The sequence below is a fragment of the Sycon ciliatum genome, chromosome 5 (assembly GCF_964019385.1).
Source record: "Sycon ciliatum chromosome 5, ocSycCili1.1, whole genome shotgun sequence".
NCBI classification, from domain to species: Eukaryota; Metazoa; Porifera; class Calcarea; order Leucosolenida; family Sycettidae; genus Sycon; species Sycon ciliatum.
The window spans coordinates 26,789,676-26,813,136 of NC_088647.1; the positions used below are offsets into that span (position 1 = coordinate 26,789,676).

Sequence of the window (23,461 nt, forward strand, 5' to 3'; positions counted from 1 at the left end):
TAAGAGTAGATGAAGCATATTCCCGTGTAGATAAACCGTGGTCTATTACGGATAAAAAAAATGGAAAAAAGATATGATAGCACAGAAAATGAAGAAATTTATCGGAAGACCAGAAATGAATGCTCAATCCGCGGACAGCAGAATTATAAATAATAGGAGACATTCAACTGTCAATCAAGAAATCACTTGAGCTGTTTGTGCACACCAACCGATATCCCAGTCATAAAATAGCTCATAATGTAGCCTGTGTGGAGTAATACCAAGAGTATATAACCGGGGGGGGGGTATGTACTCTTGGTAACACTGCACTACTAACAGTGAAGGAGTATTATAGTTGAACAAATGGTACAAGGTATGTGATTATGTGCACACAGTACTCATATAACATGCACAGTATTACTGCATTGATTCCCATAGTGACGTGTGAGAACCTGAGAAAGGAGATGCGTGAATTCAGGGTCCAATGTGGCTCTAAGCATGGCGGTGCCATTATGACCTGCACCCACACCACCCGGTGTGCTGCGCAGAAGGTATCGGGCAAGCATACCGCTTGGCTGCACTGCCACGGTGCATTTCTGAAGACACGGTCCCGTGGCAGTGGGACATTGGCAAACCGTTGAATTTGCTCAGCGTGTGGATCCAGAATGGCAAGCAGAGCCTGACAGTACCCGAACAAGAGCAAGCAGCACTATTGTGATCACATCCCCATCAGCATAAACGTGAGCATGGCTGCTGGATTGCTCAGCAGACCGTACGGCATTCCACTGGAAAAGGAACTTGTGACTTGGCCTTAATTCTGTATGGTGCTATCCCACGGACACTCTCCGTTTCTGTACGATGGCCGACATCAATCGAAGAGCTATCTCAGCCCACCACTTCAGGACACTGGCTTAAAGTTTTCGCTCCGTTGGAGCGGTGTGCTGGATCTCACCTGTTCATCCTACACACGTACTAGTATTCCACCTCACGGTTCAGGCTGAGCGGATGCTGGTGCTTGCTCGTACGCCGGCGGAGCATCGACCAGCTCGGCACGTGGATCAACAGGTGGCATGAGCGGACGCTGGTAGGAGTCCGGGGTTGTGAAGCGCGAGTCCTGTCGAGATCTCAACAGCCAGATTGTAACAATCGCCTGAACCGGTAAAGAAAACACCAACACCAAAACTGTCTCTTTACCTTTATCCGAGCCCTGGAGGTACAATACTGGCATCCGGCGTAACGGTTGTAAATGCCTACAGCATGCATATCATTCATTGCGAATGCTTTGCAATTCAGAGCCGATTCAACTAGTTTCGAGTAATACCCTAGCCTGGGTTGCTTGTGAATGTCCAATCTCAAAAGGGATAAAAACAATTCACACTTTGCAATCTTTCTGTGACAACTTTGGGCTTGCATTCCTTACCACGCAGACAAAGTTGAGAATACAAAAGCTTGCGTAGGCTTCGCTGAAATTGGTGTAGTCTTCATCTGCAGAAAATCAGCATAACACACGCGCAAACACACACACAGATATAATACACACACATACACACCACACCGGCACACACATACACACACACACACACAGATATAATACACACACACCACGCCGGCACACACACACACACCAACACGGATATCCAAATTAGGAAAGCACCGGCAGCAGAACAACACCATTTTCCAAGAAACGATATCTCGGCAACTACCATAAAACGAAACCTGTCACCACTTCAACGCAGCCAACACATGTACAGGTTGTTGGCGCAAGAAGTATGGTCTCCTTGATTGCAGTGTTGACAGAAGCAAGGTAAGGCTTCATGATATTTTTAGAGTGGCTCCGATGATATCAGAAAGCACGCGCAGTTTATCAGTGCCCCTATCAGTGCACTTCCTCAAGACCTTTTTCAGGGGCGTCGCACACGGTACGTTCACTACGGTATTGACCGTACCACTATTCGCCCCAAGTACCCCGTGAATCAATAAAATGCACTGATTCGGGCTCTAAATTTCCAATATTTTCGGCTCGGCCCCCCCGGTCCCCCCCCCCCCCCCCGAGTAAATTGTACTTCAGATGGCTGATCGTACCACACTAAATTACCCGGCTTCCGACGCCCCTGCCTTTTACTAAAAAAAGAGAGTAAAGGATTGAACTTTGTTCAAGCCAGGTGACAGATGAAGAGACATGTCCTCGTGTGGACCTGGCTTCCTACAGAGTTTCTACGAATCCTTGAACCCAGGCAATACACGAGTGCTCTGTTCATGCTCATCCAGTACCCACATCAAGTGTGAAGCACCCCGCTTATCACGAGAATATGTCGCAATGAATCGTGGAGGCCCATTGGTACATCAAGCAGATCACCGGCTTCTTTCAACTGCACCCTCTCACCTCATTGATCGGTTGGCAGCATGTTACAAGGTGGAGGATGCACTGTGTTGAAAGCAGTGCTCCCGGTGACTACAACCATAATCGGTTGGCAGAGCCCCGGTCTTGCGACTATTTCAACCGTATGGTAACATGCTGTCAACCGATCAACATGTTAAAATCAACCAAACAAGGCCTACATAATACCCACTTACCTCCCAGTGCATGTCGACTCAGTCCGTGCAGCTGTGCACCGACCGTAGTGAGGAGGCTTAGTGCCGATGTCAGCGTCAATAGTAACGGCTATTGGAAGCACAGGCAAAAACCAGGGTTGTTCTACGCAGGCCGTAGGAGCTAGCTAGCAGTAACCGTATTTTCCAGAGTATAGGCCACGCTTTAAACACTCGCAGTACACACCCGAAAAGTCAGTGCGGCTCATACTACGGTGGTCAAATGAATGGTGGTATACAGAGTGGATATGTCTGTATTTCGTGACAGATCTGGGTGCAGCTTGTACGCCAGTGCGGCTCATACTCTGGAAAATATAGCACATGGCGCTGACCTATCAGCCCATCTATCAGCATACACAACTCTGCTCTGAGCTTGCGGATACTCAAACACTAGCAAGTCATTCTTTTAAGAATGCCGGGCTGATGAGCGGTACACCAAAGTCAGCCGGCTAGTCAAAGTATCAGTCAATACCACAACTAGTTTTAGTCCAAGGACACAATCACATCTTTTGTGTAACCATACACATTTGTGAGTCAGTATCGCTCATGGAGGCATACACATCTGTGCAGAAATAAACGGACGGGCAAGGATACAGAATAACCAGAAAACCAGCTGCATTTCTATTTTTATCTAAGCGTAAATTTGAGCCAAGCAGCCTTTTTTCACTGGCTCAGTGTCGAGAGAACGGGATATAAGAGGCACTCCTCAGCCTGAGGACCGGATACAGGGTGCAGCCGGGTCTGGCTGAATGGACACAGTACAGCATGTACTTGGTAGGCTATTCATAGTCGCTACACGGTCCCGATACCTTTTCCGTGTGGCTGCGCCGAATCAACAGAACGATGATGGTGCCTTCGGTCAGCACGAACGAGATCATGTCGTTGGGCAGATAGACATATGACCAGACACGCACATTGTTGTAAGAGTACTGCTTGTCCTGTGTGGTGCGTATAGCGAGAGCCGTGCCAGCGTGGGCATTCTAGGTCAAGGAAGACAGCACTCTCAAATGACTAATCCAGTGGTCAAGTTTTTCCAAAAATGAAAATACATGACTGTATCACAATCATCCGCATCATTACTTAGAGCAACCCTGTCACTGTAAAGGCGGCACCACCCTGACTGCTATTCGCAGCCTTTATATAACTAGTGTAGCCATTAGGTACACTGTAATTCCGAAACAACGTGCCATGTATCGCATGGAGAGAGGTACAGTGGGTCAGAGCATTCTGGTTCCCTGCGGGACCCGGCAACCCGACCCCACCGCAGAAAAGAGACTATCAGTTCCTGCCGACCAATCTCCAGAGACATAACTTAATTGTCCCGTAACCAAGCTTACCGCTCATGTAAATCATGCACACATACACACATATACTACGCATGTAAAACATTCACACATGCACAATGCATGTAAAGCATGCACATTTAATTTACACACAATCATATACTGACAAGTGCCATGCGTGTTTAAAATGCACACATGCACCCATATTTCATTCTCTTCGAGTAGCACCATACACTGACATACTAATGACTAATGTGGATACGCACGTCGTACTAATCTCCCGGGTTAAGTACTGTTCATATGCACAGTCCAGCAGCTTTGACACCATGCCGATGCAGAGTGTGTTGAACACCTACAGAAAGAGGGGATGGGAAGGAACAGAAGAATACATTTAAAAATGTAGTATTCATATGTTTGATAAAGTCGAGACGGGAAAAGTCTGAAGAAAAAATTGACTACCACCACCAGGACTCGAAGGGTTTATCGGGTACGCGGGTGTTAGCGGCTGTCGTGAGTTCCCTTTGGGAACGGACACGATAATTTACTCTCTTTTTTTCAACCAGGAATCGAACCAGGGACCCTCGCCTATCGCCAGATGCTCTACCACTATGGTGTAGTCGTCATCCCAGCAGCAACCGGTGTTCAACAATGTCTTCACTCTTCAGACCTCACTGGAAGCAGAGAAGTGCTACGGAGGTTCTACGTTCCAATACAGCCGCCACTAGAAACAGTGATCAATTAGTCCAACTCCCTCACATCATTCACCTACATTGGATGCCTATGGTATGGGGCCTGAATTGGCACACATAAATCGTACTCACGGTCTCCTAGCTTTTAACAGTGAAGCCTACCGCAGCGGCGTAGCCAGTGACCGCTAACTAAAACCGAACGCGGTTCTTGTGCACAGGTAGTCCGGCCCCAGACCAAGGATACACTGGCAATCAGAATGGCAACAGAGGAATCGTTCGGTCTCCTAGCTGTTAAAACCGTGAAGTCTACCGTGGCCGGTGACCTCTCAAATTCAATGAACCCCAGAACGCGGTCCTCGCGTACAGGTCGTCCCCATGACCCAGGTTTACTTGACTGGAAATGACACCCATGCATTCAAGTGATCCTCAGTCCTGCGGTCCCATGAGGCAGGTGGTTGCCTTGACAGGTTATCCAAGCTATACAGGACATGCATAGTGGTGGCCTGCGGATGCGAAGGCTAGTTTGTGTGTTTCTGAACATTCAAGCGATGCCGACGCGGATCCCGCGAATATTATTACAGGTGGAATCCTGATAATTCGAACCTCCAAATGCCAGAAAAAAATTCTAATTATCCGGACAGTCTAATTATCCAAACATGAACCCACAACACAATATGTATGTCAAAATGCTCCCATTGTCACGCAGAGTTGCGCTATGGACCTTGGACACAGATCTCACGGATCCTGAACTGACAGGCACAGCCAGCTCATGCAAACTGCACTGACCAGTACAGTGTACAGTGAACTTCGAATTATACGTTGCTAACTTCGAATTATCAGCACAAATCCCACACATTTTCTATGTAAGTGGAATCCGTGGAACTTCGAATTAACGGATATGTCCGGTTCGAGGTTCGAATTATCAGAAAAATTTATGTGGGAATCGTATTGACAGAAATCGGTCCTGGAATACATGTATGCATGGTATGCAGTCTACCTCCAGCCTACGCAGGTCCAGAAGGCGCCTGACTGGCCTGTCGACGCAGGATGGTGCTGGGGTAGGCATCGGGCATTGAAAACTGTTTAACGTGGAATTTCTTGGAGTTTTCTCCTATGAATTGTACTGGAATTTTAATTTTTTCTTTTCATGGTATTTCACATCTATAGACTTTATCTTGCCCGTAAATGAGGCCACTACCCCGAAAAAAATGGTACATGTAAATGACTATACAGGTCATGTACTTGTAGTATAATGTAATGATGTTGTGCTGCTTACCAAAGCCAGTAACAGAAGAACCACGTAGACTCCCTGGTTCAAGCGCATCCTCTCACAGAACAATTTGCCACCGACAAAAACGTCCGGGTCCCGTACCAGTCCTTGCAGTGGCTGTTCCCCGTGTCTAGCTGAGGTGCTGAGCTAGACTATTCTAGGCAAGCACCGCATGAAGTGATGAACTCCAGGATGGTGAAATCTGAAGAGCATAGTGATACAGCTAACAATACATGCACTGACTAACTAAAAAGGCCATGTGCACGTAAGGAGAGGAGCGTCCAGCACCGTGCAGCCTTCACTCGCTACAAACGTGCGTACCGCCGGTAGTTCTAGTCCCTTTGTGCTGATCGCTGTCAGTATATCAGGACTCTCGGAAAAGTCGTAATAGTCTCTTGTCCAGAAAAAATAACATGGCATGCATCTAGCTCTGAAATGTAATAATAGTTCACCCATTTCAATTTTCGCACCGGTACTTTCCCCAGCCCGTGAGCCCGATCGATAGAGCTATAATTTTTTTACTACAGTCAGTAGATGCCGCGCCAGTCATCATGCATGGTCATCTGTCAGACTTGAGCAGACCATGTGACATACATGATACTGTACATGACTAAAATAATTTAATATTAAAATCAAAAAACAGTGTTCTCCACCTTGTTTCATGCTGTCAATCTAGCGTGAACTACAGTCGACCTACCCTTATAATACGATAACCTCTATAACGATATTTTTCTGCCAAACCAAATCACTCCATTGACTGTAAAGGGTAGGGCATTATCAATGCCCTACCCTACAATATTGCTATAACGATATTACCCCTATAACGATATAAAATGGGCTGACCAATCAACATTTTCCATTTTATAACAATATCTAGCAGGGAAGATGTAGAGCCCACTATCCAGGTAGGGCAAGCTTCACTTGATAAGTCGCTAGCTGGGACATGACGAAATGCAATGGGGGCACCAGTGGGCACCTTGCTGGGTACATGATGTGCATGTATATCAGTTTTTTATGCTATGAAGAGTGTAAAAAATGAACAACTAACTTGACGAAATCCATGCATTATGACGTACATGTACATGTATGTGTATGAAATGAACCAGTTTACCCCTATAACAATATTACCCTTTAAATATAACAATGTTTCTTGGTCTGACGCAAATATCGTTATAAGGGTAGGTCGACCGGTTATCTAATACTGGTTTTTTTAACCCAGTGTTGGGTTATATAACACCAAGTACATGACTGTCCAAATTTTCGTTTGGAATGTTACTTTCGCTACATTCGTTTGGGGGCACGAAATAACTAAAGTTTATACCAAACTAAACCAAAGATAAGTAAAGTAACAGTAGTTTTTTTCTGAACGTTCGGGGTGACAGACCTCCTCGACCCAAAACGAAATTTAGCATGTAACAAGCCTGCTGGTGGAATGATCTAACGAAAGATTTCTTGAATGAAAATTTGCACTTACTACAGTGTAGTATACAGTAGTCATTGGGCGCGTTCGATTACACACAATTGCACCTTTTTGTACACGTGTTGTACACGTACATGTATGTTTATTCTCGGAGACCCCGTTGATTTAGGCTTCGGCCTTTGGCAGTTTGGGGAATCCCTCAAATAATAATAATAATAATAATAATAATAATAATAATTTGATAACCGCAATCAGTAATACAAGCTGGATCGACATTAATTTTGTGTACACTGTATTCATGTACAGGTAATGTAGCAGACAGATGGAACATGCTTCCACCTGGATGTCGTCAAGCTAAGCCCCTTTCTGCATTTGTCACAAGCACCAAGTCATTCCTAGGGTTCCCAGTAAAAAGGCAACGCCTGTTGGGAGTTCCCTAGTAAAATAATAAATTCTACTACTACTACTATGTAAAACTGTGGAGACAATGTGCAATAAAACGATGAAAATGTGAAGAAATTGTGTAGAGAAAAAAAGGGATTCAAACAAGTTTTCGTACAACACTCATCAGGAATCTTCGTTGTACTAAAGGACACTGAAAACAAAATTGAACTATTATAGAAAATCTAAGTTAGAGAAATAACACTAAGAAAAACAGCAGTGAAATTTACAAGTGTGAATTTTAACATTGAATGAAAGCGAGAGCAATAACGAATGTGTGTACTAACACTAAACTTGCAACTGAAAAATGAACAAAGAAGAGAAAGAAAGAAGGAAGGACAAAGTGATAACAAATAACAGCAGTACATTACACCTAGAACATTAACGGCCAACCTTTTTTTTTCTACACAATTTCTTCACATTTTCATCGTTTTATTGCACATTGTCTCCACAGTTTTACATTACATGAATACAGTGTACACAAATGTCGATCCAGCTTGTATTACTGATTGCGGTTATCAAATTGTTGTCTCCTCGCCGTTTGTTCAAATAATAATAATAATATTAACTGGTTTTGAGGGAAAGAGCCATAATAATAATAATAATAATAATAATAATATTTTACCAGTTAAAACTGGTTTGAGGGAAAGAGACAAACGGGAAAAGTCTGAAGAAAAAATTGACTGTCACCACCAGGACTCGAACCAGGGACCCTCGCTTGTAGCCAGCGATGCTCTAACCACTGAGCTACATGTACATGTATGCCACACAGTATGGTGTAGTCGTCATCCAAGCAGAGGCCGTTCAACATTTTCTTCAGACTTCGTAACTCACACTTCCTGTGAATCCACACAGGCGGGTGGGACGCATAATAATAATTGCCTTCCTGATATCCCACTGCTGGGGTTATGCCAACATGACCGTATACGAGTGATAAACAGCGCTCGAGTCTAGCGACGCTCGACTCCTCGAGCTCAAGCCTGACTGATGTACACCTTACAGACTTTTGTCAGTTAGAGAACGTGAGTAAGGCAAAGCCTAAACTAAGCCTAAAGCCAACAATGATAGACCTAAAGAAGGGCCATTTTCAAGGCCCAGGCCTCATGGGAGTGAACGAGTGGAGCCGGCTTGCGGTTCAGTGACTGTCATCGTCACGCTGAGTTGCTGGGCTAAGCGATCGATAGCTTTATCTGATCATGGCCCCTGAGCCCACCAACAGCTTACATGGCCGGCGCCAGCGATTGCACTGCAAGACCGCAAGACACTCCCCATGCACACACACGATGGATTTGGAAAATGATGGTGCCTACCCAAAGCACATCCTTTTTCATTTTGGTAAATATGGAAAGTGACGAAGTGCGATAAATAATAATACGATGTCATGATCATGTAGTAAGATTAAGACTAAGAGTAAGAGTGAGGGCCAGAGTCATTTTGCATCATCAAGGCAAGAGTGGAGTCACGCACTACATGTTGTAGTCTTGAGGTCACGTATCACACCTCGTCTGGGCATGGTGAGTCATGCTCCTCGTTGTCGAGGCTAGCTGCTTGTTCATTCGTTTGGGTCGTGTAGAATCTGGATCCAAATGGCTCGATGTTTTTGTAATAGGGCTTGAAAGTGCTACGTCACAGCATAGCAACAATTTCAAAAATTCAAAAACTGGATCCACTTGGATCCAGTTTTTGTATGGATCCAAGCACATTTCAAGCGGTCTTACCCACAGCATGGTGATGTAGCCAGTGAAACTGACTGATTTGGCTACTGGGGGCGGGGTTACAACTGGTGGCGAAATAAAAGTCACACCTGCATGCGACATGAGTGGGTTGCTATGCACCCACATACTTCGGCAATAGCAAAGTCACACCTTAGTGGATCCAAAAATAGAAATCTGATGTCAACTTACTACTCCCTGGCCGTTTTGACGTCATCACTTTCAAGCCCTATATACGGTTCGGCCAGTATGTAGTAGTATGTACATGTATGATATAATCCAAAACTGGTAAACCAGTATTAGATAAACCTTGTTGTAGTTCACGCAATTGTTAGATTGATAGCATGAAACAAGGAGGAGGACACTGTGTTCGAAAACAGTGACCTTACTACAACCTTCCGCGGTTGGCAGAGCCCCGGTCCCTGCGGACCATTTGAACCATAATTATGGGTATCGCACCCGGTTCTGACCCTCGTTATGCTAGGGGGTTAGGAGACTACTCTTGATGTCGTCTTGTTGTCTTCGCTCTTTTTTAACTTGTATAAAAAACTTTATAATAGCAATAAAGAGAACAAATCCTGCAGTCATCGTGAAAGGTAAACTCGTGAAGTCGTGAAAGGTAAACTTTCATGACTTCGTTGTAGTGTGGCGATGACTGCAGGATTTGTTCTCTTTATTGCTATTAATATTGTTGTCTCCACGTCGATTATTTGTATAAAAAACTTCTTTTTCTTTCCAACTTCTGCCCATGGCGTCCTTCTAGAATTCTCTCAGCTCGTCAGCTGTAAACAGTTTTTTGTCATCACCATGACAATCTAACAATTGTATGTACATGTACATGTATGTATAATTTCATTTTGAATTCGCAAGTACACAAGGGCTACAAGCCCAATTACGTCGCAAATCAACCTTCTCAGTGGATTGGACGGTTTCAGACAACATGCTCACTGCTGTTTAAGTTTTTTTCTTCTACGCTTTGGCCTTGATCCAAGACGACCTTCGACTTTTCCAACTTTCAAACTGGCATTATGGAGTATTGTGAGCATTATAAGTGGCATTATATCCTCATATTATGAGCATTGCCTTTAGCATTATCGCAGCAAATAACTAGCATTACCCACCCATGCCTACCCTCTCTCTCTCTCTCTCTCTCTCTCTCTCTCTCTCTCTCTCTCTCTCTCTCTCTCTCTCTCTCTCTCTCTCTCTCTCTCTCTCTCTCTCTCTCTCTCTCTCTCTCTCCTAACTATTACTTAGTCTTCCTGCACAGCTTCCTATGACTGTAATGTTTCCCACACGCAGTTGACCTTGATTGGAGGCTGATCCTTTTTAGAGTTAAAATGTGTTGTTGTTCATTGAGCGTCATGTCATTGCGATCGGTTCGCCCAATCATGCCCACTTCTCTAATGACACGTAAGAAGGTCGAAACAGCTAGTCTACTTATAGTAGCTAAGATTGCATCAGTACCTTCGAAATATACCTGCATGGATACCTGCTGTGATTGCATTGACACAATAATACAACATCTGCAACTAAACTTGCAAGTGCGGCTGCAACGCATGGCTCAGGTTGTACGTGTATGTACATGTATCTGCGAAAAGAGGTGTTTTGATGTCAAGAGGGGCTATTGACGTTTGACAGCGAGCATAGAGAACTCCGTACAACAAACAATAATGTCTGTAATGATCCGTTACTGGTCAAGCCCCATTCCTGAATAGAACTAACTTTAAACGCTTGCTCCCGTGTTTGGTCTTTGCTGAAACATAGAAAATGGCTGAGAAGCCATTATAAATTTGGAGCACGCCCTGAGGTGATCATATCTCTACGATGCGCTCATCTTTTATGATGGACCGGTGAGCTACACTTGAGGCGAAAGCCATTCATGATGAGCTGAGCTCTCCTGCTCAGTCTTGGTGTAATCCGGGCAGAGGTGCGGACCAGGTCACCAGAGCACCAGTGTGACTCTCTGAGGCACACTGAGTCCAGGCCAGAGGCAGTACTGTAAACATGGTGTAACAGAGGTAGACTGGCATGACTCGACTGCATGACTTGCATCACGCATGTCATGACTTGTAGATCTACTCATCAGAAATCCTCTCTTTTACCGTGGTTTACGGGCAGACAAAAGACAATTTGCCATTTGCGCTTGTATTGTCCTGGTTTGCGTGCTGCACGATTTCCGGCCCATCCGTTGCGAAGACGGAAAAGCCATAATCATGATAAACAGGGAGTTATGGTAAACCCGGGTTTAGACTGAGAGCTACTCAATACTGAGTACTAGTACAGTACTCCCTAGCCCAACTGCATTGTACACTCACGGCATTTTCCGTTCTTATCAAGTTTGGTTTGCAACAATCGGGAAAACGCGTCCAAGCAACTCGAAACAGTCGCCACCTCCCTTTCTGATACCTTAGCCTAGACTAGAGTTAGTTTTTAGAGGGTAGGCACTGGCGCACTCGTAGTCGTAAATCCTGTCATGACTCATGGACATGGAAATCCGGTCGCACGTCTAGCGCAGTAGCGGCCCCAGGCCAGGGCGCTCGCTGGCTATGCAGCCGTGGACGTGGGTAAGCAGTACCCTGTCAAACACTTGGTAGATCTAGACTACACACACATGACAGGATTTACGACCACAAGTGCGCCAGTGCCGCAGTGGTGCACCACAGAAGTCATTTTTAGCTCTGCCCTGCCGGCTTGGGAAGTACGGGTGTCCGGTGTGTCGGCATGTTCCGCCTGTGCGTCCGCTGATTGCCCGCCTAGCGCCTGTCGACAGGCGATCTTCACCACCACTAGGCACCACCGACGGAAATATAGAATTTAAATAATAATAGTAACACTATTGCATGTATCGAGAGCGAAGAAGCTCCGGCGGATTGCTGTTCTCTCACGAAGTCTGACAACAAGTCAACAGCCTACTACTTCCGGCAGTTACCGAGTCAGTGCGATAGATTTACGTCGCATAAATCGGACATGGAAGGACTGCCGTTGCTCATGCTACTCAGATAGCACTGCAGGATCGACAGCGAAGAAAGCCAGAGAAGCCGTTACTTGGCGCAAGAATGGGCCACCTCGCTGGTAAGCCATTTTCTGTTAGCAACTAATAACTTACTTGTTCACTTACGCGAAGTGCACGCTTACAGTTTTCGGGTCTTCCGTAGTGCCGTCAGAATCTGGAAACGACGTGGCGAGTAGCCCGTGTTTCGTTTCGTCCCATACAGTCTAGAAGTATTAGTACTGGAGTGCAGGGAAACTACTTCAGCGTAATAAGTACTAATAACGTAGATCTACATGTACATGTACCTCCAAGCCCAATGGCTGTAAACCTACCTGTACATGACTGTACTGTAGTAAAACCTACCTGTTGCTGGTTGACAGCTTGTAACAAGGTGGAGGACACCGTGTTCTGAAACTGTACAGTCATGCTGTCAACCAACAACAATACAAGTCATGTTTGAACAAAAACAAGGTTTATCTCAAACCTACCTGCTACTGTAGTATACCTGTACTGTAGTATGTTATACTAGTGGCCGAAGTACATCACTACATGTACTGTTTATCCCATGTGTAAATAGCAATCATGTACAAGGTACTATAGTACTGTAGGAGATTGCATGCATTCGGGGTCGTCGTAAAGTAAAGTTTGCACGTCCGCGTTACCACCGGCTATACAATTCTATTGAGAAACACAACCAGCTTAGGAAGTTTCGCTCGTGCCAGGCCACCGCCATGCCTGTGATACCAGGGTGGCAGCTGCAGCGCCTAACGGCGAGGGTGAGGTGGTAACCATGGCAACTCTCACAACCAATGCCCGGCAAGGGGGCGAACCTCGTTAGCTGCATCCATGTTACCCTCACTCCCAGTAGTGACACACAAAGTCAACTGGGTACCCACTATCTATATTAAAGTAAAAAAATAAAAAAAGTAAATTATCGTGTCCGTTTCCGAAGGGAACTCACGACGGCCGCTAACACCCGGTAAACCCTAGCGGCAGATGCTATCTATAAACTTCTTCTACAACTCTTGGCAGCACTGCACACAGCGCTTGTTAGTGAAATCCAACCACTGGTTTGAATGCTGGGCCGAACGCTGCTTTGCTTACACAGTACCCAGTGCATGCTCTAAGCAGAGCCCTGCAACTCTGTGACACCTACTACACAGGCTAAGGCTCCAGGAGTGGGAAACTTGCTCAGATTTGACTAGACCAACGTAGTGCCGGAAGGATACGAATCGATACCTCTAATTAAATGGAGTGCATATTTGAATTTTGAAAGTTTAAAAATTAACAACCATTAGTAAGTGTGTGTGTGGGGGGGGGGGGGGGCATTCAATTGGGACATTCACACATTCAGAGACATTTATATATTTTCTTGAACGTTGGTTGTCTGCAGTGCTGATAGCGGCGACGGCTGGAGGCATCGCGGCATTTGCAGTTTTCATCATTTTCCTCTGCTGTTGGCGGCGGAGGGAGAATGCTCAGCTTGCCAAGCATCCGAAGTTTGCACGCAAGGCTCGTCGGAGGATGGTGGCGCCGCCCGTTCCAGTTCTAAGCTTAGAAACGTCCCCAGTAACTCATATTGATCACACTAGCACCGCAGCAGCGGGCTACGTCCAGGGTGACATGCAACGAGGCGGCCCGAAATCGGCAGGATCTCCTCACCGTCGTCCACAGCTGTCGTCGTCACTGGAGCAGCAAAACGGCCTGTCCTCACGTCCGCTATCCCGAGAGGGGCAGACGAGCGGAGAGAGCGTTTCCTCTCCACCACCTCTTCCTCAGCGAGGACGGAGATTGTCGTCGTCCGAAACGCTCACGGGCCCTGCCTCCGCTGTGTATCCTAAGCCACAAGCCGAGTCGCTGGCTGAAAGGCGACAAGCGTACCAACAACTGAAGCCGGTCTATACGAAATCGTTTACAAGCACGCCGGCAAAGCTATCCAGGTCGCACAGCGATGAGTGCCCGTCTACGCACCGCGAGGCCTCGCTGTCACCTTTCGCACGTCGACGCTACTTTTCAGAGGGGATCACTGAAGAGAGCGTAGACGAGCTCAGCAAATCAGTCGACCTCTCCGCCGATCACTCGCCGGGGAGATCACCCGATCGGCAAATAGACACGCCTGATCCTGAGCCGGAGGACAGTAGGCTCAAAGGACATCTTCAATTCAGCCTCGAGTTCATGTATGATGTGGGATGCCTGCGCTTTCGGCCGCTTCGGTTAAAGAACGTCCAAGAACACAGTCTCCTCTCCACCACGGTGGATACATTCCTGAAAGCTACCCTGCTGAGAACCAATGAACTACCGGCAGATGGCAAGCTGCACATATCCAAATTTGGACAGCTGTGGAAGAGCGGAGTGCACTCGAAGGAGAGCAACCCAACGTTTGATGACGGCGATTACAGTGACTTTCCGTGCGCCATGGGCCGCTTGGCGACGATGGGTCTTCTCGTCCTGGTGTACACGCATGACATGCTGGTCAGAGACTCGCTCCTCGGCCATATCTGGATGCCGCTCGAGAAGGTCAACGTCACCGGCGCAATGCCGATCTGGCGGCCGATAGAGAAAGGCTCGCGGATATTCTCCAATCAGGTGGGTGGCACTGTAACACTGGCAACACTGAACAATGAGGGTACAGTCAGACCTCGCATATCCGCACACATCGGTATTCCACAAAAAATATCCGGATAGGCGAGGGAACCGGATAATCAAACACACATACCGTATACTAGGTATGCATGGCGTATGCTGTAAACCCGTAACCAACAATTTGCTTCCGGATGGCGAGGGATCCGGATAAAAGAGGACCTGATAAGCGAGGTCTGACTGTACTGCTGTTGCGGACATTGACAAAACATTGGAAAATGTGGTACTCATTATGTGCAATTAAAACGTTTCTTCAGAATTCCCAAACTCCATTGCAGCGTATTTCTTGCACTTGAAAATACCACCATTCTGGCAACAGGCTCTCAGCTGCACCAAATAGATAACTTTGCAACTTTGGCAAAGTTATCAATCAGTTGGTGCAGCTGAGAGCCTGTTGCCGGAATGGCGGTATTTTCAATTGTTGTGGAATTAGTGCACCATATCTGTTTCGGGAAGCACCCTTTAGTGCGAGCGATGTACGCGCCTGCTGCAGATAGGGTACACCCGAACACCATGGCAGAATCAGGGTCGGTACTACTGCTAGGTAGGAGTGCTGAGGCGGCTAGAATTACCGTTTTCTGCATGCTACTTAGTAGCGACTGTATTGTGTGTGCACTCATATAATTAACTCGGATGGAGAGCCAAGCGTATTATAGGGTAGCTTGTAGTTCCTCGGTCCTTTTTCTTTCTATAAACTCGTGTAATTATTATGGTTGTTTCGGGAGTCTATCGTGACAAAGTTGTTGTGTGGGCTTGCGAAGATTTTGCATGGTCCCTTATTACAGTACTACATGCAGCAGTGAGCGGCGTCTTCGTCTTCCATTCTTCTGCCCTTGATCACCTGTAGGGCGCCTTGCAACATGGCATCATCCAATTCTCTCTGCAGTACGAGGCCGCGGGCGATCGACTGACGGTCGTAGTCCTCAAAGCATCTGGCCTGACCGCCGACAGCACTGACTACACGGCAAGCATCGGTGAGCGGCTTTGAAAGTAAAATCATGCGTGTGCATGTAGATGATGGTGGCAGTGCAGTTAGCCCTTTCAGAGCCCCTGGGAACGTTGAATGCGTACACATTCAAGCACGGGGCCGCTTTCCTCGGATTTAATCTCTGCGCCAAATTTTAAGTTGAGGAAACACGATTACATGTACTGCCAAATGCCAATAAACACGCTGCCGGAATCTTGCAGTTTCAGCTTTTGATTTGATTGAATGTTGACCTGGCAGTAACGAAAAGTCACAGTGCAATTTCACTCATCGTCAGGCTTTTGGGTTTGGTCCCTAAGTTATTTTTGACACAGTTTGTATTTTGACAAAAATACTGTTTTACTTGCACTGCAACCAGAGGGAACTTAAAAATAGTGCCAGGCCTGCCAGGCTGGCTAGCTGTTATTTATATGCATGTATTATAACGATTGTATCAGACCCTACTCACAGAACTGTTTCGTCCTTTGTGGACTAGTCAGCGCAGCACAGAGAAAATGAGGCTTAACCTGATGGGCAATGAAACGTGTATGGGACCCTAGTTAATTTGTTTTTTTGTTGCGTGTATTTGCTGCTCAGACCCGTACGTGACACTGACGTTGCTGCGTCACGGCCGCAGAGTCACGCGCAAAGACACGCCGTCGCAGAAGAGCACCTCGCAGCCGGTGTTCAACGTGTCGGTGCGCTTTGACGGCGCCACCACGGCGGGCGTGATCGCCGCCGGCACCATCCACGAGTGCAGCCTGCTGGTGTCGGTGCGCGACAAGACGCGGCTTCGCTCCGACACGGTGCTGGGCGCCGCTCTAGTCGGCAACCTTGCCCGCGACGAGGGCGGCAATGAGCACTGGCAGGCAATGCTGACTGCGACGGGATCGCCAGTCGTGCGCTGGCACACTCTGGGAGCCAAGCCCAGCCGTAGAATACTCAGTGCTGCTCATAGCAACACGCAATGATGATCGTGCACTGCTTGCGCAATGCCACTGATGTGCTGTGCTCAATGCGCGGATCTGGTGAACATCTTATGTCGATACAGTGGTCCCTCTATAATCCGGCACCATTTGTGCCACGAAAATCTGCTGGATTAGGGAGGGTGCTGGATTAACAAATCTGATTTACTGCTGCAATGTGCATGAAGAGGACATTTTGGCTACTGAAAATTGCTGGTTTATCGAGGGTGCTGGATTATAAAGTGCCGGATTAGAGAGGGACGACTGTACATGTATTGTGAAATTGAGAAGATGGAGCATGATTGCGCTCCATATGAGATGAATTTCTAGCTAGAATTATTATAATAATGCGATTTCAACTTTCTACTGTCTGACACTCATCGCTGTGCATTCTCACCCATATACACTATCAAATACATATACAAGTACCATAATTATATTATACACCCGTTGCAAGAGAAGCACGCAAATCAGCAAATGCACTGGATATGCACCCACAAATTTTCTCTGATAGCAATGCCGATAGCGGACATCTGCATGTACTGAGAATGGCATACTTGTACACTCATGCACGAGCACACACGTACACGCACACGTGCGTGCGAGCGAACACACACACACACATACGCACACGTACATGGATGCAAGCATGTATCCATATGAGCTGACCTGCACCCCGCTTAGTTTGAGTCAAGGCCTGCTAACATTTGAGATATTTCTGGTGCGTTTACGAGACCACAAAATTATTTGAATTGGTCTTCTCGTGCCTTCCAAACATGTGTAATTCTGAACTTGAGTTTTTACATGTACATTTGAAAACTGAAATTAGTTCGTACAAGTAGACTACCTGTCTCCTGATGATTGTGTTTCAACATGAAAATCGTGAGTAGAGACATAGTAATACAATCAATTTTTTTGTTCCACCGGACTTTCGTTAGTACTAAGTTCTGCATGCCGTGACCGGTAGTCAAGGCTCCTCTGTGTAGGTCTACGTGTAGTGACCTGGTGACTAGTCTAGTGTTCTTTGAATTTGAATCAAACCATTCATGTGGACCTACCCAACGCTTATGATGATGTTGCCACGCACTTTGGCTACAGTATGACCGTTACATGTACAATTCCCTGCTTTGTGCATAGCTGCGAGGATACTAGTGAGCTTGCGAGCACATAAAACGCATACACGCACCTGCATGCGCACACGCACACACCTTTGATGCCCATTGCTGGACTTGATGATAGTGATGCTACAGCAGAAGCCATAGCAACTTGTCCACACACACACTGGCCTACGTACGCACGTACACACGATATACACACAGTTAGTTGCCATTGCATCGTAGCTGAACGACTGAGGATATTACGACACCAGAGAAAGACAGAGAGAGGGAGAGAGAGAGAGAGAGAGAGAGAGAGAGAGAGAGAGAGAGAGAGAGAGAGAGAGAGAGAGAGAGAGATGAACGTAACAGAACATGTGGAAATACACACACACCCAGAACAAGGTATGCATGTACAAGCAACTGAGAAGGCGACGGCAAAGGAGCACCAGTCACTCATAAAGCATATTCCAATCTCATATGCCATCCACGTACTTTTGAAGTATAACTTGTAAACTTGAGGTCACATGGCAACGGAGCCAGCAAAACAGATATGTCCAAGAAACGCATACAATCTTATGTTGGTCGAAATGACAGATGATAAACAACAAACATATCAGCAGCAGCAGCAGCAGAAACAGCAGCACAATGGACAGCAACCATGCTGTGAAAAACAGCAGATGCAATGAAGACAAACCCAGTAAACCTTTCAAGACACTTTCACACGGGGACAAAGCGAAAACATGTTAAAAACTATATACAGGTTCGCAAGTTCAAAAGCTATACAAGTAGAAGATGAAAATTGTTTTTTATGTGCACAGTTTGAGCCGTGCTGCTTTGAGGATGTTGACCGTGGCAAACACAGCACAGAATGTAAGGCTCAGTGGAGCTCAATCCAGACGGATTTCTGCAACCGTAGACGGGCAATTGTGCGACTAGCACGCACAGACATACTGCAGTTACCTGAATCTTCGACAGAGGGCAGGAGCAAATACATGCGACGCACACACACACTACATGTACACAGGCGCGTACGGGAAGCACGCATGCCGTCACTGCCGGCGTAAGAACGCATGTAGGGCAAGCCCCAAATCCTAAGCGCGCGGCGCACTCCGCTTCGGCCGCCGCTCAATAGTCATCACCGCGGCTCAGGACTTCCTTGCACGTCGGCCGAAGTATGATCGTGTGCTCAAACTGTGCAGTGTAACTGCCTTTGATGTCGCACAGCGGCGGGTATTCCTGCACAAGGCCACTGTCAGTCAGCTGACGAAGTGCACCCAGATACTTGGTCTGTCCAATGCGGTCCAGCCAGCGGCGGCAGAACGCTAACGTGCCGAAGTTCTGGTTGATACTGTGCAGCAGTTGCTTGGCCCTTGCCGAGCGCAGGGGCACATGGCCTACGTCGTAGTCCTTCATGTAGTGCGAGCACTCCATGTCCTCGTGCACGATGCCGCGGCCCGTCGTGCCGAACGTTTCGATGGCGAACACCTCGCCCTCTTCCATTCGCGTCTGATCGTTGCTCTTGATGATGGGCACGGACTTGCCGGCGTGAATGTGATACGGCTCTATAGAGTGACCATTCAGGTTTCGGATACTCTTTACCTGGTATGTCTTGCCGTCGAGCTCAACCTCGTGCGACTCCATTACCTCCTGAATGGCCTCGCCTACCTCGCCCAGACGCGCGTCAATGCCTGCCTCGCGGATTCCCGTGTTCGTTGCCGCACGCACGGCGTCCACCAGCGGGTCGTATCTCGGGTTGAAGTGCACGGTCCACGCACAGTCGATCAGGCGGCCGTTGATGTGCACACCGTAATCCACTTTGCAAACGTCGTTCTCGCCCAGGATAGTGGGGTCGCCGGCATTTGGCGTGTAATGTGCCGCACAGTTATTGAGCGAGCACCCGGTCGGGAAGGCCAAGCCTGCCTTCAAGCCGTTCTCAGCAATCAGCGTGCGGTTCGTGTCCTCCAGCCGCTGGCAAATATCGATCATACTCATTCCCGGCTTGATATAGCTTTGTACATACTTCCGCGTCTGCCGATGGCATTCCGCAGCAAGGCGCAGCTCTGCGTACGCGTCCTCCTGTGCTCTGTCCATTGCACGCTTTTCCTCAGTGTTCGCCAAACGACGTGCCATCGTATCATCCTTGTATTGCATGATTTCACCTTCAGGGAAATCCCCTTCAGGATACAAATCTTTTATAGCCACAGTCGGAGGATTTGTTTGCTTGGGAACTGCAGATGCTGCTGCTCCATCACCTCCAGCGCCACCCTTCTTCTTCTTTCTCTTCTTCTTTTTCTTTGTAGCAGAAGCGCCTTGCCCTTCGTCCTCGCCTTCATTGTCACTGCCGGCTGCAGCAGCACAAGCACCTTCGGCTCCAGTTGTTGAATTGTCTTCAGCTGCACCAGCACTGGGGGCTTCGCCATTTTCTGCGCTGGCAGCCTTCTTCTTCTTCTTCTTTTTCTTTTTCTTCTTTTCTACGCTAGGATCTGCTGCTGCTCCTTCTTCAACTTCCTCATCCTCAACCTCCTCGGCATCGCCATTGACGTCCAAATTTTTCACCTCCTCCGCCATTTTGTTTTCTTGTGAACCTTTGCCTTTCAGACTTGCGCATGCGTTAGTCAAAAAATAGTTGCATGCTAGTGTGCGGCGGCCGCATCACGCAGAGTAGTAAAGTTACTACTATCCTGCTGTGTGATCGACGCTGCAGCGCTGATCGTCGTGATCGACGCGTGAATTATTAATTTTTTTAGTTAGTCTGTCGATGTCATGACGTCACATCATCGAACGATCGAAGGCAGTGGGCAAAGCCGGGAAATCCCCTACGCACTTGAACTTTTAATTTTTTATTTTTACCATGGCAACGAAGCGAATTTTAATGGTGTTTTACATGATAGTGTAAAAACAACAGAAAAAATGATAAGGCACCCATTTTGATAATCCAGGGGATGGCCCACGCCTGGTACTGCCACTGTATAAATCATACATGTACGTAATGACTGATAAAATGCTACACCTGTGAAGTAAAAGAAAAAAAAGGCCCAACCCTGCCCTGCCAGGTATTTGGGCTTACGGGGGTCGCCATCGCAAATAATAATATTAAAGAACTAAAGACTATAAAATTAATGACGGGAAGTGCCAGCTTCGGCAGCAACTAGGGAGGCAGAAGAAGAGTCAGGTGCATGTACAGCGAAAACAGAACGGCTACCACGCAGGCACATGACACTCGCTCTGAGCAACGCAAAGCTAAGGCGGCAGCGGATGAATGACATAACAACCGAATACGGTTCGCTGCTCAGTTTCTCAGCAATGAGAGATGCAATACGCTTGTAAAGCGAGGCAGATTGCTTGCCCATGCCACCGGTTGTCGAGAAGACCAACGGGACAAATGAAGCATGCTCAATCTCCCGCAGCCTCTCTTCATACGATCTCTTCTTTGCTTTCTCATGGCGAACGTAGGTGGCAGAAATGGAGGAGGACTGGTTCGAAGACGCAAAAGGGTTGAACACCCGGACGTCGAAGAAGGTGCGTTCGAACCGCCCTCACCACACTCCATTTGCTGCTACGTCCAAGCGAGCCTGGTCGTCGCGGATGGCGGTGCGATAGCGCAGCTGCTTCCCAATCAGGGGCTCCAGATGAGGCTCTACAGATACGTTGGTGGCAACACGCTTCAAGAAACCAGCGGTGACATCGCGGATCTCGTTATGCCTGATGGTAGGGTAACCGCCGGTGGGGCACGAGAGGGCATGGGCCACAGTAAACTGGCTTCCACAAACGCACCCTGATGGCATGCGCTGTGGTTGCCAGTTGTACCTTAGGTGCACTCCATCGCGAAACTCCGCTTTGGAGAGGGCAAATCCATGGCGCTTCAAGGGCCTGCAGGTCAGCCAACTGGAAGAGCCCTTCTCCGCAGCCAGGTCGATTACACGCTGCTTGGCCTCCGGCAGACTGGAGCGGAGCAGCAGGGCTTGGGCTTTGACAGCATTCCGTGCTGTTATCCTCACCTCCGCCTTGGCAGTACGAACGAGACTGGTTGCAGAGCCGAGCGCCATAGTCTGCAGCTTGATGTTGGTCTGCAAGGACTCAGTCACCCTTCGGATGCATCATACTGGGATGCGAGATCCATGGGATTGCCCAGCCCGATCCCTCCGTGACGACATGGAAGCGCAAGAATTAACCTTTCCTCTGAGTTGACAATATGGCCGGTAAGAGCGGGGATGAGCCTCTCCATTAGCAGCTTCTCCACAGGCGTCAGAGCAGCTGCAGCTGTTGGTGTGGTGCGGCAGAGGAAAGACCACTTATTCTGCAGGCCTTGGGTGAGTGCAGCGTATGTAGCTTGTGGTTGCGTTTACGCATACGAGGACAACTTCTCCACGAGGTTGAGCCATCTTGTTGCCTTCTGCTCAACAAAGCTATCCAGGAACGCAGGCGTACCAATAGCTGAACCCAGGTACCGGCAACCATCGACGCGGATGTCAACTCCAGTGTCGGCGAACATCTCCACTGCTCGATCATAATGCTCCGGTTTAACCAGGAGAACCGACTTGGACGGGTTGAGATGATAGCCATAGGCAGGACCTTGCTCTGTTAGGCTATGCCACCATGCACGCAAAGGCATTAGCTTGCCACCTGCTCCTGAATCATCAGCAAACCAGGCTTGCACAGTATTTGTAGTAGAGACTGACTACAGCAAAGGAAGAACACCGAGAGCATAGAGAGGCATTGCAATCGGGTCCCCCTGCGTGGTACCTTCGGAAGAGAGGATGACTTCTCCACCGACAAAGAGCTGTGCGGGTTGCCTGTAAGTGTTGATGACAACTGGTGACATGGCTGGACAAAGATGTTGGATGTTCTGCAGATATACAGCACGATTCAAGCAATTGAACGCGTTTGAGGCGTCTGCTAGAAGGAGGCCTTCCGTTTCGTCATCTGCGAAAACTTCTCTCATGGCATGAATAGCGGCTTCTACTCCACACTCGTGACCGGCACAAAGCTGTAGGCTGCCGGCTGCTTCCAGGATGTCGTCTCGCAGAAGGCTGAGGATGGCTTTGCCCACAATCCGCCTTAAAACCTCCCCTATGCCTATGGGCCTGACACCCGGTTTTTTGTCCAATGGGATTAGGCGACATGACGTGTAGTAGGCTTGCAGTGACCAGGGGTCTGCCATGGATGTCGCCAAGCGCCTTGCACATGAGGCCACCGCATCACAAAGGTCGTCTGACGCAACACCAAATCCGGTGCACATTCGTCTCCATGTGTCGGCATCCACTCCAGAGGAGCCTGCTGCACCATGGGTGCTGAGTGCAGCCCGGCGAACAACATCTCGAGTGAGTGCTTCGAACCGTACGGGGTGTGGTGGTGCTGGAGGCGTGCCGGGAAGCACGGCGGCCGGTTGGGTTGGTTCGGCAAGGGGGTGCTTTTCCACT

The 23,461-nt window shown here is 47.8% G+C and overlaps 3 protein-coding genes across 3 annotated transcripts; 1 reads left to right on the forward strand and 2 right to left on the reverse strand.

Annotated features, from left to right (window-relative positions):
* On the reverse strand, window positions 1-6,273 carry LOC135818200 (uncharacterized). The gene is made up of 6 exons (XM_065331549.1): window positions 5,817-6,273; window positions 4,114-4,203; window positions 3,378-3,506; window positions 2,554-2,641; window positions 1,400-1,464; window positions 1-1,129 (listed from the first exon to the last, which is right to left on the reverse strand). Exons 1-6 carry the CDS (start codon window positions 5,862-5,864, stop codon window positions 965-967), a joined length of 585 nt encoding a protein of 194 aa, XP_065187621.1. The 5' UTR covers window positions 5,865-6,273; the 3' UTR covers window positions 1-964.
* A 5,732-nt stretch (window positions 6,274-12,005) lies between these two features.
* On the forward strand, window positions 12,006-17,787 carry LOC135818201 (synaptotagmin-6-like). The gene is made up of 4 exons (XM_065331550.1): window positions 12,006-12,455; window positions 13,769-14,961; window positions 15,863-15,989; window positions 16,577-17,787. Exons 1-4 carry the CDS (start codon window positions 12,440-12,442, stop codon window positions 16,948-16,950), a joined length of 1,710 nt encoding a protein of 569 aa, XP_065187622.1. The 5' UTR covers window positions 12,006-12,439; the 3' UTR covers window positions 16,951-17,787.
* A 480-nt stretch (window positions 17,788-18,267) lies between these two features.
* LOC135818202 (methionine aminopeptidase 2-like) lies at window positions 18,268-20,633 on the reverse strand. Its single transcript, XM_065331551.1, has one exon. The coding sequence runs from the start codon at window positions 20,607-20,609 to the stop codon at window positions 19,167-19,169; it is 1,443 nt and encodes a 480-aa protein (XP_065187623.1). The 5' UTR covers window positions 20,610-20,633; the 3' UTR covers window positions 18,268-19,166.
* Between the last annotated feature and the right edge of the window lie 2,828 nt (window positions 20,634-23,461).